Source organism: Siniperca chuatsi, linkage group LG6 (genome assembly GCF_020085105.1).
Source record: "Siniperca chuatsi isolate FFG_IHB_CAS linkage group LG6, ASM2008510v1, whole genome shotgun sequence".
Taxonomy (NCBI): domain Eukaryota; kingdom Metazoa; phylum Chordata; class Actinopteri; order Centrarchiformes; family Sinipercidae; genus Siniperca; species Siniperca chuatsi.
This window is the reverse complement of record NC_058047.1, coordinates 14472388-14490821: the sequence shown is the minus strand read 5'-3', so window position 1 is coordinate 14490821 and position 18434 is coordinate 14472388. Positions and strand designations below refer to the sequence as shown.

Here is an 18434-nt window from a genome sequence, read left to right as displayed (position 1 = left end):
GCACTGTTGGATATCATCAAATGTCGATTGAGATTGCATCACAGATTGGATTATTTTGTGATCAAGTGTTGTAATTACGTTTTTTAGTGTACACACTATGATTCAACATGCCTGAGTTTACCAGTTTTATTGCTCCAATCATCTATCACAGATGTTATCAACATTTTCATAATGCTTTCAGCAGGAATAAAGCATATATCAGCAGCATCAGTGATAGATGGCACAACGGCTTAGGTAAACAGCAGGTGACAACCACACACACAGATAACGTCCCCTGCTAGCTTTTGATGTGCAGATGCAGATGCTGTGATGGGCTCCCTCAAGAGGATGTCCATCAATGTGTTTGTGTCCTACATGCATCCTCTTCCAGAAATCAAGGCCTCTGGGATTTTGTTGCTGCTCAGAAATGGTACAAATTGCATCTTTTGGGTTTTCATTATTTACTCAAAATCGTTAGAGGAAAGTCAAGGCTCTCATGTCCTTGGCACAGATATTTTTCGCATTACAGCTCAGCATCAGGCTCCTTTATATCGGCAGAACACTGTCACCAAAAGAGTGAATATGTCTCTTGAGTACGAGTGTGTATCAGAGAAATGTTAGAAACAGAACAAAAAGTCCTTTGATGATCTGGTACAGTAGGTACAAGGCCGATGAGTAAAAAGCTCTTTCTTTGCTTTGAAGGTTTAGAAAACTAGAGAGATCCTACATCAAGTCCAATCTCGTAGAAGTTTGTCTAAATAAATGTATAAATGTTGAGTGAAACCTCTAAAATCTAGTTGAAGAGGAGAGGAGTTTCTCATTCACCTAATTTCTTTCTAGTTTTTAAGAGTTACATTGTGTGAAATGCAGTCACCAAAAATACAAAGAAATTCTAGTGCACGTGTCATATTACGGTATATTGATTGTATTTTTGTGCTTTATATGTACGTGACTGACACGACGTTGCTTGTATTTATATAATTTCATGACGCACTTCATATCGTAGTTATCTTTTCCGACAATTATAAACCATTTTAAGCTGTCAGCCATGTTTGCAAATTGTCTTTTTAAAGACACTCAGAGCTGTCATCTGGTTCAACAAAACATTAATCATAATGTTTGTGTTAGTGGTCTCAGTATCTAGTATATGTGCAGCTTTGTTGGCTGTGAGTCACGACAGTTTGAATGACTCAGGGTCAGACTCATCTGTGAGGACCGAGGGCTGTGCTGCAACTCTTACTGATCCAGATGGGACGGTTCGTTTTTTTTACTTTCCGGATGATGAATTTCCAACAGCAAAGACAAAGACTTCTGGGAAACAAATGAAACATCAGATTGAGACAGATCAGAAAAGAATCTTCTCTATCTGTCCTCACAACAACACAACACACCTCAGAGTGTGAATAATTGATATGATACCTCATCTCGACACGGTCAGGAGCAGGGAAAAGATTTCCTCCGGCTCAACCTGCAGATGCATCCATCTCCTCCATGCACAACACTGTTCATTACTCAGGAGTTATTTTATTCTACTCTCTAATCTGGACTCCTGTTCGAACTTGTTCTCTCTGAGGAGGCAGCACAAACATATAGCGTATCGATGTCTCCTTTGGAAAAATGCATAGGTCCAATACATCTCAGCCGATGAAGGGTTGGGAAAAAAAGAGAAACAAGAGGCAATTTACTGCTTTATCTATTTTCATGTATGTGTGCAGAAGACAGCTTGTCATGCTGCGCTGCTACAGATTTTAACCCCAAGTAAAGAACATATGTATTGACCTTTGCGTGACATGGTGAGCCTCCACATCAGATACAGTATAGCTACAGTGCACCCTCACCAGTGTTCACATACAGAGACATGAAGCATACAAGCACTAACTTATCTGTACGTAAATGGGCACCCATGCACACAAACACACACTCTCTTGTCCTACAAGGGATTTTCACCTTTTCTTTTCTTTTTGTTTTGTTAGTCTTTTATTTGCAACATTGTTGTCTTCTTATTTTTTGTATGGTGATATCTTTGCCGCTGTGGTGTTTCTGCATTGCATTTCTCAGAGATCATGCAGTCTTTCCAGTTTTATAACGTATGGTCAGATGAATGTGTATGGTACCTTCAAATGGAGTTTTGTTTACTGTGTTCATGGTGTGTGAATCCGTTTGAAAAAGCCTCTTACGACGTATTAAGTGGTATTAAGTTAATGAGTTGTTCAATGACGACGTACGCTGATGTTTTCAAAATTCAAGAGCCCATGGAAGTTAATTTTCCTCCTAGTTTTTACTGTACAATATATTATAGTGTAACAAATACTGTGCAATATATGATAAATATGATATCTTTTCATTGTCATACTCTCAATACATGCACATAAAACCACTTATTTAAACTTATTATATTCCGTAATTCTTTGCGCTACCTACACTCTTGCTCTTCCTGTACCGCAACCCTGTATGTACAGTACATAGTAACAAGTTGATCTGCTTATATACTGTATAGTCTGTTGTCCAGCTCTTGCCTGTATATAATAGCTACATGCTGAAGTCTGTCAATTTGTTCTCTGTGTCTAAGTATATTAAGGAGTGGAGCCATGTGTCAAAATATGTACGTATCTGATATTTTCTAAGCCTGACTTTGAAATTTTTGAAAATGGAACAAGGCAACTTTCCTTGAGTTGTCTGCCCTGCTGTATGGCTTTAAAATTCGCTGAGATGGCTCATTCCAAAGATTTATGAACTCTGTACTCAATATGGATAGAAGTGTCCGCCAAATGGTGCAAATGTAAGCACAATTTCATTGTTCTGGTAGATCTGTGTCCTGCCAGCCTGACCTTTTTAATTTTAAAGCCACTGGTCTGTGCTGCAGCCCTGATCAATATCTACTGTAACAAGGATGCAGACAATTAAGGCTGGCTGTCATGTGGGCAAAGCAGGTGCTCTACCTTTATTTACACCTCTGCTAACCTAATCTAATAGTAGATGTTCAGTAAATCTATCAGTTTGTTCAGTGGCCATATCATCTGAATTTTATCTTGAAGATAAAATGCTGGTGAGAGCTAGTGATGAGTCAGTATGTTTTTTAAGATTTGGCATTAAAACATTTATTTCAGCCATTTGATGACATTTGATCATATCTTCTGCCCTGCAGGTAATGGTTTTTCGCTTCCAGCCTTAACATCATTATATTTAATGGCAGCAGTGTTTCAGCAGACAACATCTACTGACTGTGAGTCATATTACAGAGAAACAGTACAAATTTCCAAAAATGTATATTTTCTGGTCACTGACCTCGTTGCAGTTCAGTTGTGGGTATAAATAGGTTGACATAACTATCCACTTACAAGATCAACAACCGCTGCTGTCCTTCCTGTTTCTAGTTTTCCCAGAACAGCAGCAAAATTGACATGTAAAATCAATACAGGACTAATTATGTTTTTTTCCCTTTTCAGCGTGGTTGAGTGACATGTAATTATCGTTTTCTGTACACCTGACACTGTAGATTGGACTTCAGTAAGGCCTCTTTATTGTCCACTGTTGTTCACTTATTATTGGACTCTCAAATCCACAAAAAGGAATGAAGAGCTAAATCACCCTCTTGTACAATACCAAAAGAATTATTCTAGAAAATTATGGACAATTTCCTGTCCTTTTTAACTTTCCTACAAACCACGTCAAGTGTGAGATTAAACTCTGTGTTTACAGTATCTCAGTGTGAGAGCTGGCAAGAAATGACATTCAGGGCTGCAGGACCATTTATAACGAACAAAGCATGGCGCACATGCTATAAAAATGAACATAAATGTGGACGTCTATTTCAACTAAGCCATATAACATGACACTGTGCATGAAGTGTAATACTCTGAAGGTCAGCTACACTGGAGTCTTTTTTTGTTTGGTTCATTTGGTTGTCTCATTCAATCTACTACTTCTGTATGCTTTAATTTTAAGGGCTAATACATTAAAGGACAATATGCATATTTTGGCATTTGTAACACTGAAAATACACAACCAGACCAATCAACTACAAAACATGTTTATTTACCTTCTCGCTTACCCACAGTAATTTACATGGACAATAAAACACAGTACACACATGACATACTGTTGCTGTTTAATCTCAGGTCTCTCCTCCCTGCAAACAAACTGGTTAATGTGGGAGAGAGTTAATGGGTTCAGGGATTGCTCGTTATGTCATCAGGCCAAATGGTCTACTCCCTGATCAGATACAGATTTACTTAACTAAACCTCAGGATTAGATGTTTTATTGTTCTGGTTGGGCATGTGGTCTAGAGACAAGTTACAAAAATAAACTCTTTTTGAGAGACAGAATCACCATCAAAGCAACGTACCAATTGAGCTCAACCAGTAAGCATGAATTTGGTGTTTTACAGGTCAAAAGACATCTAGACATCTAGGTTAAAACTGGACTAAATGTGAGAAAACAATCGCTCCACAATGTCCATGTAATAGCTGTTCTGGAGCTTTTGATCGAATCACATGATCTTCATCAACAGATCGAGTTTTCTAGACTGGACTAAATTTGGTTGAAAAGTGAAGTTTTTAGATACTTTAGTCACTTATAACCATTGCTATAACAGCATTCAAATTACTATCAAGCAGGTTCTAACTACACATTGAAATACATTTGTTCAAATGCTGTTGACACAATGGATTTAAGTAACCCAAGCAACTAAAAAATTTTAACTTTTCACCAAATTTAGTTCCAGTTCATAATAGAAGTTATAGAGCAGGTCTAGACCGTACTCTTTATAATATTATTTACAGAGACCCAACAATTCCCACCAAGAGCAATTACTTTTTAACTTTACATTAAGTTTAATTTTAACATCTAAATGTCTTTTGACCACTAAATTAATGTTTATTGCCCAGTAATCACTACCTACTTGGTAGTGCAGCATTATAATTTTGGCATATTTTTGGCACGTTAAAATCATGACAGGACAGATATCAAAATATCAGTTAAAGCTTATTTTGTTTAAATAAATTAACAAAACAATGATAATTAGGGCTGTACCCGAATCATGATATTCAGAGTCAGTCCAGCAAACAGAAACCATTCACGCTGCCTTTAGTTTCCCTCCCCCCTTTTTATTTCCATCACAGTTACTGTAGTTTTATAGTTCAGGTAATTTTGAGACAAGATTTGTTTAAAAAATTAAAAGTGCTGTTATTAAACTGACAAAATGTGAGTCGATTCGAGGGCTTCTCGACTGATGATTCGGTTTGCAACAGCAGGTACGCACGCACACAGCACTCTATTGCGCATCAATGCTGGAGAAGATGTAGGCTACAGCTTAATAGTGTGTTGCTGAAGTGCTTAGTAGAGCATCACTCCTTTTTCAAACATGTGAAAATGAAATGCAATTAGGAAGTGAACTAGTTAGGGATTCCTTTTGGAGTCTTGCAGACAGATGTTAAATTAATTAATTCATACAAAAAACTGATGTGTAAAAAGGGAAGTTGTGGTTTTACGTGGCGTTATGTGCTCTTTGGCTGGGAGCAGTGACTTCCTGGTGTCTCTAAACCTTCTTCTTAATAGCAGTAACTAAGTCAGCACTTTATCCAGAGAAAGCAGGACTCACCTCTCTCATCTCTTTGGAATCTTTTGGTAATATATTGTAGTTCACACTGTCCAGACATGACCGTGTTGTTTGCAGTTTATGTCACTTCACAGGATTTCTGGGAACCCAACTCAATGTTTCAAACTGCTGCTGCTTGCTGCCATGTTTGAGGTCGCAGTCACTGACACAGCAAGTTGCTGAACTCTAAACCCATATCTACAGATTTGCATACTTGAATGTCATCTATGACTTCAGATGTGATGAAGTGCAGATGGCCCCCCCTCGCAACTGTGATGAAACAGATTAAAACCACACATTAGGAGTCACAACAGCCACTTTGTTTATATTGAAGACTCTTTCCACATAGTTTGTTTAAACTGGTGATAGCACACTTTATTTAGCAGTGAATGTAATTCCATAGTCATATTGGTAAAATAAACACTGAAAGCCCACAAAGCCACATCATAACCTCTCATGCTTCCACTTCATTGTGTTGTCAAAGACTTTTATCCATGTTTGAGACTCATCTGATGGAGATGTGTTCTCCAAAAAAAGGCCCTGGCTGACTGAAGGGAGCTGACAGACACTGAAAACCTGCACTGAATGACAATGTTTTGTAGGAAAGTCTAACCACACACTGTGACAAGATCCACCACGAGTCAAGGCTGCGAGTGTTGGGAGCTGAATATGTATATATAACGCCTCAGTAGCACCTCTACTTTTAATGCAGAGCCTCCCCCAATCCTGTTTCCATTTAGAGCACCACTTCCCCAGAATCTATACAATCTAACTGAACGTGCCAGGTTTCATAAAGTCCTCTGAGGCAGTGTTTGTGGTTGCTAAATTATCACATCAGCCTTTAGCAGAGATTTGAGAGGTATTAAGGCTTACACAAAATATTAATGGCTGATTCCTCAGAGGTGTAAAACCCATTACAGGGTAGGAGGTAACAAGAAATTAAAGTCCCAGTGAACCAAAACCTTTAAAAGATAACCGGTCTTCTACAGAGAACCGAAAACTTCAGTCTCCTTGTGGAAATGTTATTGATGGTGTGGTCATTAGGATGCCAACTAGCTCATTTGATCCATCAGCTAAAACCCCAGTGTGCAGCCTGCCACTATCCAGGCTAAATTGAATGTTGTGTATCGACTTGCTACGGTTACTGAAGCTGAACTCACAATTACACTGCTCGTGTTTGTACAGTTGAGAGGAAGTGAGAGACACATACTGCAAACTGATTTTAATGGATTTGTCAGTTACATAAATGACATTGAGCCCGAGTGGTCTGTCCCAAATGAAGCGTATGCTTGAGCAGAAAGAGGGAGTGCCCGAATGAGACCTTTTTCTCTGCACAGATAAAAACCATGTGAGTCCATTTTGCTTTTGCCATCGGCCCAAATGCTTTGACTTGAGTTCAAGAACATACATAAAGGTATTCTGATAAATACTCCTGTAACAGCCTTTACTTGTTACTAAAAAAACAAAACACTTGTCATTGCTGAGAAATTCTGCTAGTCAAACAAAACTGGTATCTAGTTTTCTTGTGCTTCTGCCACCAAATACGCACATTTCTATTTATCATTTTTGAATGGAGATATTGTTTGTTCTTCATTCATGGATTTACATGGTTCTGCAGTGCCTCTAAAATCTTTGAGCAGATGTTGACAGTGAAGAGAAAAATATAGAAACATTTTTTCTGACTTTTGGACATTAGCTTTGCCTGTATGAGTCTAGTTAGTCTGACTAATTAGAATTCATTAACTTTTATGCCACTTAGAATCAGGAAATTATTAATACAGATTACATCTGCAGATCTACTAACTGTAATAAATGCAACCTGAAGTACACAGGTTTTTATAGCAGGATTACACAGAAATTACTGTGTTGGGTGTTTTTCTTGTAGAAACTCATACTGTTCATATCAATTTTGACTAAAAAGGACTATGCCCCATTAAAGCCTTCCAAACAAAACTAAATTAAAACGAAACACATACAAATAAAGCAAAATCTGCATAAGATAAATAAGATTACAACTGATGTTAAAATAGGCATCAAAAAGATTTGCATGTAACATTTGTGTTAATTGTTCACAGATAGCAAGATTTGTATTCTTTAAGTTGTTCCCTGATAGGTGAATCTCTGCAGTTTGTGCGCTGAACTGAGGTACCAAATGTTGATTTGCGATGATTTACTTTCGGTACCTCCGGCCTTCAGCCCGAGCCTCGGGGACGCCCTGAAGACATTTCACTTCTTCTTTGGATGCTGGAAAAGAAAAAATTGACCCATGAAATCAATACTCTGTATTATCCACACAGTACAGTACAGTAAGCCAGTTTTGGAACAAACAAAAAGGAGCACAATCCATGCAGTCATTCCTCCTCTCTTTGCTTGATGAGCTGACACGGGATGCCAAAATGTCTGCGATAAAGGCAAGTCAAAAGCAGATTAACAGAGAGCCCACCACAGAGAAAGCCGGTCAATAAAACGCCACAGACCCAGTATTTTACAGCAACAACACTATAAATGGCATCAACCCATTGGAGAGTTCCAAATGATTAACCAACAGCCAAGTTTGTGATTCAAAACTAACCCTAGGATGAGGACACTTGACCGGAAATTTAACCGCCTACCACAATCTGACCTGATGCCCCATCCAATTAAACGCTTCACCCATCAGCGGTGCCTTTTCCCGGGACTACAGACAGTCATTAGAGATATTTGTCTCCATTTAGTTTCCATTTGCTACAGATGGGCAGCAGAGAGATTCAGAGACATTATCTGAATCCTGAGGAGAGGAGGTGCAGGCCGTCATGCACGATACGGTTGCATGAGGTGGCAAAAAGGGTTTTTAGGAAACTCAAATTCCCTACTGATGGTAAAGCAGTCGGCAGGTGGGAGTGAATTAGTAGTGAATCATTCAAAACCAGCACACTAGAGTTCAGTTAATACAGTTTTAATGTGATAAAATCTCAACCAACTTGGGTCTTCACGTTTTCTCAACACATGTATGCATAATACGAAATACACATCCATAAACCTTCCACACTGGAAAGAAAAACAATGATTCAATCAAAATACTGTGTGTTTGCTAAAACCTCAGCCGCATTACAGAGGTGTAATAAAACCTCAGATGTCGACACCAGCCGTTCGAGCAGAGAGATGTGATAAAAAATGCAGATGCCAGATCTGAGGGGCAACGGTGCACAGAGGTGAGAAAAGCTGAAACTGGGCAGTGAACTTGAAAGTGGCTTCTGGGAACATCGCAGTACTTCTGATGAGCCATCTGTTGGTCTCCTAAGTGGAAATAGTTAGAATTTTTTCCACAGCAAAAATACTGAGAAAAAGCATGCAGCTAATAAATCAACTTCAAGTATTTATGAGATATGAGCATGTTTGTGAGAATCTATAAACATTTGTCATACTTTAATGGGGTAATACAAAGGAGAGTGACTTTGTGAGATTATATATAAATAATATATAACTGTCTGGAATTTGCTGAGCAAGTGCAAATGGAGGAATATTCCCAGTGGACTGCATTGAGAGGGACTTACCCCAGACTGCAGCAAAAATATAGGGCTTTTCACACTGCACTCAGCCTAGGGCTTAAAGCTTTCTTAGAACCATCTTCTTCTAAGAAAGCTTTCACACTGGCACAATCCAAAGTGGGCTAACCCTGACTTTAGCCTAGGGCTCCGGAGCAGGGTTAGCCCTGAGGTTGCGGGGTTATCCCCCGAGAATCGACTAAACTAGGGGCTAAAAGATGCCAATGTGAAACAGGGCTAAAGTAAGCAGAATGTAAACATGAGTCACGTGTTTCAACGGGCATTTAACCCAGGGCTAGTAGAAGTGCAGTGTGAATCCGTGGGTTAACATTGTGTTTGTGAAAAGGGGCTAAGTTATCCCAGGGTCAACTCTTAGCCCAGGGCTATCCTCAGATTTAGCATACAGAAACCTCACAGTGCATTATGAATTTTGTCGTGCCGCAGGGAGAGGCGGTTTATGGGATGGGTGGATTCACCACAGCCCTCTACAAAGTGCACAGCATGCAACCCCTGCATACCTAACTCAATCCTGGTCTGCAACGCTTCCTGGCCTGGCTCTCCCTAAATGTTCCCAAGACAATTTCCACTTCTTCTCCAGGCCGGATTTGTCTTCATTTTGACTGGTGTGCCTTATTCTGCACTATACAGGTCAAATGTGTAGTTTTTTGTGTGCTTGGAAATGTGCCTTGAAAGTAAACAAGTGGCAGCTTGCCTGGTTTCGACTCTAAGAAGGAACAGTTTCTTAGATGTTATAAATTAAAATAATCCACTCTGATTTTTAGGAAGATTCCTAAAAATAATTTACCTGGAAACTTGAATGCACCAGTACACAGAGGCATGGTTGCATTTATTCTCTGATTAATCATTAGTCAGTCACACGTGTGGCGTCTGGATCTCTTTCACAGCATTCAAACCATAAAGCGAGCTGTGGTGGAGTAGAAAGATTGTGGAGTACTTAATACCAATCATTTTTGTGAGATTTTCTGTTAGGCAACTCTCCCATTTAGTGTCGAGAACACAGACATTTCCATGTTAAAATGCAGTCCATGACCACAAAGCTAGATGGCAGGGTTTTTCATTTACAAACACAGTATGATCAAATGGTCTCGCCACTCCCAACCTGCCGGCCCTCAGTGACACTGCCACCACTTGCAAAGCACTGACCATAGCACACGACCCCTGCCACCCCCTCCACCCATGCTTCACCCTCCTCCCCTCTGGCCGCAGACACAGACAACCAGTCTGCAAAAACACACGCTTTGGGAGGAGTTTTGTGTCCTTAGCTATACGTGCTTTAAATAGCCTGGACACACTGTAATAAACTTGTGTTCTTGTAATGTTTCTTGTTTATTTATATCTTGTTTTGAATGTTACTTTTCTACAGACTGTGAAAACAAGTAGAGGACAATAAAGAATGAATCATGGACATTTTCAATATTTTCAACATTTACAAATAGTGCAACTTGCAGGAAAACAATTATTTTCTAGAAGTTAATTTGTATAGGGCAGGGGTTTTCAAAGTCTGACACTGTGGGTTCCCCCCTCAGACAAAATCAAGACTGTGCATAGTACATAAAAAAGTTGATATAAATGGGGGGTTTTTGTGTTTGTTTGACGGTGTAGTCCCTCATTGTGTTTGTTTGTTTGTTATGTTTTTTCACTCTCATTGTTACTATTTGTCTTACTCCTATTTGATAGATAATCACGCATTAAGGTTTGGAACTACAGTATCCATAATCCTTTGGAGGGTGTAAAGAGGAAGTATAATATTGCTATGGAGACAGCAAGTTGTGCTGTAGGCTGTATATTTAGTCTATAGTTATATATGTTTACATTTTGGCAAATTGGCACCATTAAAACTCTAACTCAACTGAACTATCACTGGATTACTTTGATACTGAAGAAAACATGATGATTCTCAGGCAGATTCTGCAGTTATAAAGAGCATCTTTGATTCTACTGATACTAGTGCTATGATTTCTAAGCGGACTTATGGATGTTTATAATAATAATAATAATCATCACAAAGGTCGCCTACGGAAGTGTAAGTCACAATGAATCTAAAAATATGTGTATCATGTCTGTGTGTTCAGATTTGACTGAGTTATGTCCAGGCTCTGACCAGATCTGATTTTAAAGAACAAGGCACCAAAACGCACCTGAGTCATCTTGGTTGTTCTGTAGGTTATTCTGTGGAGATCAAAACTCCCTGACAATTTCTGACAAACTAATTAGTGTTCAGCAGAAAAGCATAACTTTCTCAGGCCTGTTGATTCCTTCTTTGGAAACAGGAGGGGACATTTTGGTTCCCAACACTTACTGAGAGAGCTGAAAACAATTCCAGTCTCCCACAAACTTGGTGTCACCATTTTACCACTTGATTTTGGTTGATAAGAAACCGTACTGGTTTGAAGGACTATCTGGTACTCCAGTGTTGGATGTTACTTACAGCAGCAGTCAGAGCTTGATCCAGGTCTTCAATGATATCGGCCTCATCTTCCAGTCCCACAGAGAGCCGGATCAGTGTGTCACTGATCCCCAGGACATTCCTCTCTTTTTCTGGCACTGACGCATGAGTCATAATCGCCCTAAATTATGATGGAGGACAGTGCCACTTACATATGAGCCATATACAGAAAAACATCCTGCTGTTTTAATAGAGATTAGAGCAGACTTTCATGGAAATAAAGTATCTCAATTAAAATCTGTGAGAGACTGATAGGGATTTCTTTTCTTGATCTCCACTGCCCCCTTGTGGTGCTATTTGTTACATTACATCATAGATTACAGTTACTGAAAGTTTCAGTTTTACTTGCACGTTCAAGTTATAATTTGGATTATTTAACTGTACTACTATTTCTGTAATGTTAATTTCTGTCATGTTTTACAGGCCCCTTGTTTTTCTAATCACAGTCTTTTTGAATGTCAAAAGTCAACACTGTACCAAAATAATGTACGTATAATAACTCTGTTCAGAGTAAAATTCTGCAGGGATACTTACGGATGTTCTGCTAAACTTTCGTAACCACCAAGACTCTCAGCTACTGCAAACATCTGAAATAAGAAGACAGCAGAAGACATGTATTGAAACATAGTGCAGGACATAAATAATGTGCACAAATAATGATAAGAAACCTACAGAAACTACCCAAACCATGGTCATATTCTTTGTTTACATTTTGTGGTTTGGATCATTTTCAAACATAAACAGTGAGTATTCGGAGTATATCTATCATATACAGCAAAATATAATCTGGTCCTCTTGTGACAATATGAGCCACTTATCAATGCTGAGGCTTTATTACATTAAATAAAAAGCTGTTTAAACTAAACAGCATGAAACTAACATAATGAGCTGTCTGTTTGTTGAGGATACAAATTTCAAGTGGGATTTACTCAAAAACATTTTTGAGTGCAACTTCAGTTTTACGTCAATCCTAAAATTTTCAGAATGCATTACTGCAACATCATGTCCGCATCATATTTTTCTTGGGTAAAACATTTTAATTTTCGTTTCACCTCTGGACAGCAGCTGTTCTACTGGACAGATTAAAACGTCAAAAGCCCCCACCAGGAAATGCCTGCAAGTAGGACTTTAGTGTTTCACTAAAGCACTCATAGTTGTGGTATTGAAGTAGTTTTTCAAGTGTCTTGTCAGTCTGGGAATCGGCTCCAGTCATTCTGCAAAAGCCCCTCCAGCCTCACAACACTTGCAAAACACAAAACTAAACAGTCCAGATCAAATAAAAAAAAGTTTCCTGCCAAATTACTTTGAGGTTACTGAGGAAGGTGGTGGCATTCTCGAGTTTCCCTTTAATGTAGAAGGTGATCATCCCCGGACATCCAGTGCATTGTCTCTTCATCACTTCGTGCTGGGGGTGAGAGGGCAGGCCTGCATCGAGAGAGGGAAAACATGAAAAAAAAAAAAAAAAAAAAAAAAAAACAGGTGGTGAGTACAGAATGTTTCTAGTTCTTTGAAAGTATGTAAAAAGGCACAGTTACTTCAAACATGCTATGACAAGTTTATTCTAACCCTGGAGTGTTTGCTCATTTGGTTCAGTGCTATTCAAATAGCTGCAGGTGTAGATTTGAGGTGGAGCTGCAGATGTCTTTGGAAGCAATGATAAAAAAAAATTAAAAAACAAAACAAACAAACCGCAGGATGTAACAAGATGAAAGAAGGAAAAGGTCTGTTTCAACCTTGTGCTTTTTCTGCAGCATGCTACTGGTGAGAAGATGAAACTTTTGCTCATGAGCCCTCTTTGTTTGGACGTAAGGCTTTGCACAGAACGACACAACCACATTTAAAATAAAAAGGCAACTTTTTGTACAGAGGTCAAGTGGTAAAACACTGGAAAAGTGTGACATTACTGTTACTGTACAGACTTCTGTACATCAAATACTAATATATCAATTTATTCTATTATATGAAAAGATTGTAATAAATCAGTGAAAGGCCTCTCTTTGGCACCTGGGAAGATTACGCGCTCCACCCTGGAATCGGCCTCCAGAAACTTGGCGGCAGCCATGGCGTTCTTGAAGTGCCGCTCCATCCGCAGGTGTAGCGTCTTCAGTCCTCGGTTGCACAGGAAGCAGTCAAAGGGAGACGGTACACCGCCCAGTGCTGAACCGAGGCAAAATCACATGGGGGAAAAAAACAAAGAGGTTACAAAGCCTCCCAAAACCCAGATCAGGCAAACAACAAAAGCATAAACAAATACTTCCTTCTGAAAAGGTTTTAAATTGGTTCTGAACATTGGCCTCAGGAAAATGTTTTGGTTGTTTAATGAGTGAATGTAGGTCAGGTTGAAATAACCAGTCCACCAAATACTGAGCGTGGCAGAGCCAGACATTAGGTGAATATGTCACACTAGAACTGTTCCCTCTCTGAGATCTGTGTCCTTAAATCACCTCATTTCAGGTACGTAACTGGTAACACTGGATCCAGCAAACGTTTGGCTTTTTGCTTGATAAATGACTTAAATCCACTATCAAGATATTTAGTGACTTTCTGTCAACTGACTTATTGTTTCAGCACTACTCTACTGAACAGTATATCTGAAGTCTGTAAAGGCAGCTACTGACTGACGAAACATGAAATGGCATTTTGTCAGAATGTGTTATGTACCTAACAAACACAAGAGTAGTTTGTTGCTCTTTCTACTCACCATTTTGCAGGAACTTCAGCCGCTCATACAGATCGTCCCGGTTCATTGAGACCAGACCCATTACCACATCACTGTGACCTGTCATAATAATATTAATCAAAAGACATGAATAAAAAGAAAGTCCAAATTACAAGTGTTGATATTGGAGCACAAAATCTTTCATTGGTTTGTGTGTGTGTGTGTGTGTGTGTGTGTGTGTGTGTGTTTTTGTACAACAGAGCATTAGAGCCACTTGAGAAAAAAAGAAATCTGAGAATTTGAAAATTACGTTCATAATATTTCGAGAAGAAGGTTATTTTATTTTAAGAATATAGCAACCAAAATGTTGTACGGTATGATTAGACTGGGTAGATTAGATCACGTGCAGGTTTTAGCTTAGCCTGAACCTGATAATGAGGTGCTTGCTGGTGAAAATTACAGACTGCAGATCCTCTTCATTCGTCACAAAAACTGACAAACGGTTCTCACCTGTTTCCCCCCCAACAGTGACCCCATTACTCTGATGTATTTTTGTAAACCTACCGACTTTTTGGTTTAGATTGTATCAAATTTTAAAGAAATCTTATGTTAGTAAAATGGGAAAATGTACATAACCTACCGTTCATGTATTTGGTGGCTGAATACATGCAGATATCAGCTCCTAAAGCCAAGGGGCGCTAAGAGCGTACAAGACAAACACATGAGTTAATGAGTGACTTATTTCCACGTGAACTGGAATTTGATTGCAGGAAACTATTAAACTGCCGTTTCAAAAGTCAAAAGAGCGTGAAGCGCACATCTGGCACTCTCACCTGGAAATAGGCGGACATGAAGGTGTTGTCCACAACCACCACTATTTCTTTGTTGTGTTCGTGGACCAACTCAGAACAGGCCTTAATGTCAACAACCTTCATCATGGGGTTAGTGGGCGTTTCAATCCACACCAGCTAAACAAAGAAAAGCGGGATGTCATTTCACTGTAAAATCTGATTAAAGAGAGTCCACAGCAAGAACACAACAACACCAAGAGCACTTTATTCCTATAATATCATCCTTTGACCTACTTTAGTGTTGGCCTTCAGAGCAGCCTTCAGCCTCTCTGGTTTTGTACAGTCAGCAAAAGACACCTCCAGACCAACTTCAGTGGCAATTCTTTGAAAGTAGCGATTTGTGCCTTGCAATTGAGAAGTGAAACTAAATTAACATTTCCAAAAAAACCCAAAAAACTCACAGTACAAAACCAAGTGAGTAATGTTGCATCATTTTATTTCCCCCGACACACTTGTCCAAGTTACAGGTTTCTTACCTCCGTAGACGTCATCCATGCAGACGATCCCATCACCTGCCTTGAGCATGTGAGTGATGGTGACTGTGGCTGCCAGCCCGGAGGCAAGAGCAATGCCTGCAGTGGAAAAGCACAAAAGTCGTCAGAGGAAACAGAGGCTGCAGTTTGCATACATTTCATCCATTAAGATTGATTATCTCCTTTGTTAAATACAATGTTGTTAAATACTTCCTGCCTCTGTTGCAGTATGCCTGCCATGATTATGTGAGCGCTTGTTATAATAGTCTAACTTACAATACTTTGCTCCATCCAAAGCAGCCACAGCCTTCTCAAGACAGTTTCTTGTAGGGTTTCCACTCCGGCTGTATTCAAACCCCTACATAAAAACACAATTATAAGACATTTCAGTCACCAAACTCAACATTTACAATAATATACTGAGTTCAAATAATAAGAGGAAGCAGTCAGGCAGACAGGTTGCCCAAACACTAGTGTGCATTAATAAATTTGAGGTTTCATGCCCAGCAGGACTAGAACAATGAAAATGTCTTAATGCATCATAACTTCTTTATCACCTTTAAAAACTCAGCTGGGTGGCAAGGTTTAACAGCACAACACTTGTATTGGCTTGCCACTCTCACGAACAGATAACGACAGGGTTTACGTTACACCATTTACAAACCATTTATTGTGAGTTAAGAGATTACACATGCATGTCTGTTTAAAATCACAGGGTACAAGGTGAGAAAAGACCCCACCCAGTAATTTACAGCTTCACTGCTGCATAGAGACAACTGTTATATGAGCTCATTGGTGGGAGAACACTAAAACATTGTTCTGGTTTAAATGAATGTAGAAAATATTTCCTAAACTAGAAGTTTGTGTACACGCTGGAGCATTCATAATTTTTGCTGTTTATATGAGAAACATATAGAGAGAGAGTTTAAACAATTTAAAGCAGTTTTTGGATTCTATAAAAGTGGAAGTACTTAGCACTTCTGAAGGAGGTTTGTCATGGAGTACAAATGAAGAAGGCTATACACTTTCCAACACACATAACAGTAAAACAAAACATATATTTGGATAAATTATATGAACAATGGAGGCTGTTGCCTTCAGTCATACTTGGAGCTCGAATGGCCTTGAACAGAGGGTTTGTGTAGTCGTCTCTCTGCGAATAAGGCCATCTGTAAATATGCAGTAGATAGTAGTAACTGTTCTAAACTGACAAGTTCACTCTGGTTTGAAAGAAAAGATAAAATAGGTATTCTAAACTTTCTAATCCATGTGAAATGGAAGAGGTCAGTAGATCAGCGTGAGTGGTGGGTCTGGGTTATTTCTTTTAGTTTGAACATTTCATTGAGGATGCTGTTTTAGCTGTTAATGCCTTGAGATTAGTCTTAAAACTGGGAAACATTAAAGACCATTCATTCCCCTCTTAAATGCATTGTGTCTTTTAAATGAAAAATAGACATGAGAAACTCTAAATGACCTCTGCTCTCATTCTTTTTATGTGATGTGTGCATGAGATTGTAACAATGGTAGGCCTACTTCCAAACTTGTAATCTGTAAACCAGACCATGACTAACCTACAGTATAATCATTGACAAAGACAAATGGCAGTTGTAAAAGTCAACTTTGCTTGCAGCAAACTGTACTATTTAAACGACAGCCAAAATAAGGTAGTAAGGCTGGTTTCACTGGGGGTGTTACGCAGTCTCTCTTAAGACTGGGGAGGGATGATGTAAGATAGATTCACTTTTGACTGAGGAAGCAGAGGAACACCCATGAATGTGGTCATTTGTTTTACATTCAACAGTTAGTACAGGGGTATGACACGTGTACAGTCACTCACTCACACAGGATAGACAGAAAAAGTAAAAAATAAAACACATTATTGTTTATTTTGCTCATAACATACTGTACATACATTTCTATATTTTACATACCTGTACATAACTTATCTGTATTGATATATAGCTAAATAGATAGATAGTCTCTGTATAGTTATTCCCAATAATCATCTATGCAATTCCAATGAAACACCTTGCTATATCACGTCAGGACACTGGTGTGGTCAACTTCCACTTCTGACCACATACAGAATATTACCAGGCACAATCGCTGTGTATAGATTTACTTTGTGTGTCTTTATGTTGTTTTGTTTAGTGATTCATGTGTGATTTGGCTGCTTTAATAAAGTCCTATATCTATCCATCCATCTATTCATCCATCCACAGGGCAACAGAGCGATTCAGACAGTACTGATTATGTCTTGAAAGTATATTCTGATACAACATAAAATATAGTCTACAGTCTAATGAGAGTTTATCTTTACTCACAACGCGTTTCTATGTGTCAAATATCTTAAAACAAAACCCAGTAACTCAATATTAATTTATAGCTCACTTAAGTCCTCGTGCGTGACGCTGAACAGCGTCTGCTTCACGCACGTGCCTACCACCGAATCGTTCTCCTCTTCACCCCCGCCTTAAATAACCAAGGCATATCGGGCTACTTACGGCGTGGTTTCCTGGTTCGCTCTGCTTGAACGTGGTAGAAAGAGAAATCGGCGGCACTACAGCCATCGATTTCCATTGCTCCGGCTCCTGACCGACGTGAATTGCCTCTGTGGCGAACGATTTAAACGCCGGGCTGAAGACGGCGAACACGTCGCTCTGCTCGTCTTGTTTGTGATTTTGCTCCATGACAATGCGCTCCCCAGCCGTGAACCAAAGTGATTTTAGGATGAGTATGCATTACCGATGCAAAGGGGAAAACCATTTAATGTCGATGTACGATGCGCTTCTCCCCCGCGAGCCAATCAGCGCTCATCAACACGCGGAAGCACTGATTGGTTGTTCAGCAGGGGCGTCCCACTCATGTGACCATGCACGTTGTT

The 18434-nt window shown here is 39.3% G+C and overlaps 1 protein-coding gene and 1 long non-coding RNA gene across 3 annotated transcripts; both read right to left on the bottom strand.

Annotated features, from left to right (window-relative positions):
• Positions 1-6783: 6783 nt before the first annotated feature.
• Positions 6784-18363, bottom strand: LOC122878378 (cystathionine gamma-lyase-like). Of its 2 annotated transcripts, XM_044201115.1 has the most exons (13): positions 18055-18324; positions 16658-16719; positions 15827-15908; positions 15554-15649; positions 15312-15421; positions 15060-15194; positions 14867-14924; positions 14269-14346; positions 13572-13724; positions 12871-12992; positions 12102-12154; positions 11550-11688; positions 6784-7820 (listed from the first exon to the last, which is right to left on the bottom strand). In XM_044201115.1, the coding sequence occupies exons 1-13, from the start codon at positions 18128-18130 to the stop codon at positions 7803-7805; spliced, it is 1182 nt and encodes a 393-aa protein (XP_044057050.1). In that variant the 5' UTR covers positions 18131-18324; the 3' UTR covers positions 6784-7802. The 2 variants fall into 2 exon arrangements, with proteins under 2 accessions (XP_044057050.1, XP_044057049.1); XM_044201114.1 differs by lacking the exon at positions 16658-16719 and having other exon boundaries at positions 18055-18363.
• LOC122878380 lies at positions 13157-13564 on the bottom strand. The gene is made up of 2 exons (XR_006378465.1): positions 13301-13564; positions 13157-13209 (listed from the first exon to the last, which is right to left on the bottom strand). It is a non-coding gene; the product is annotated as an uncharacterized LOC122878380 (long non-coding RNA).
• Positions 18364-18434: the final 71 nt, after the last annotated feature.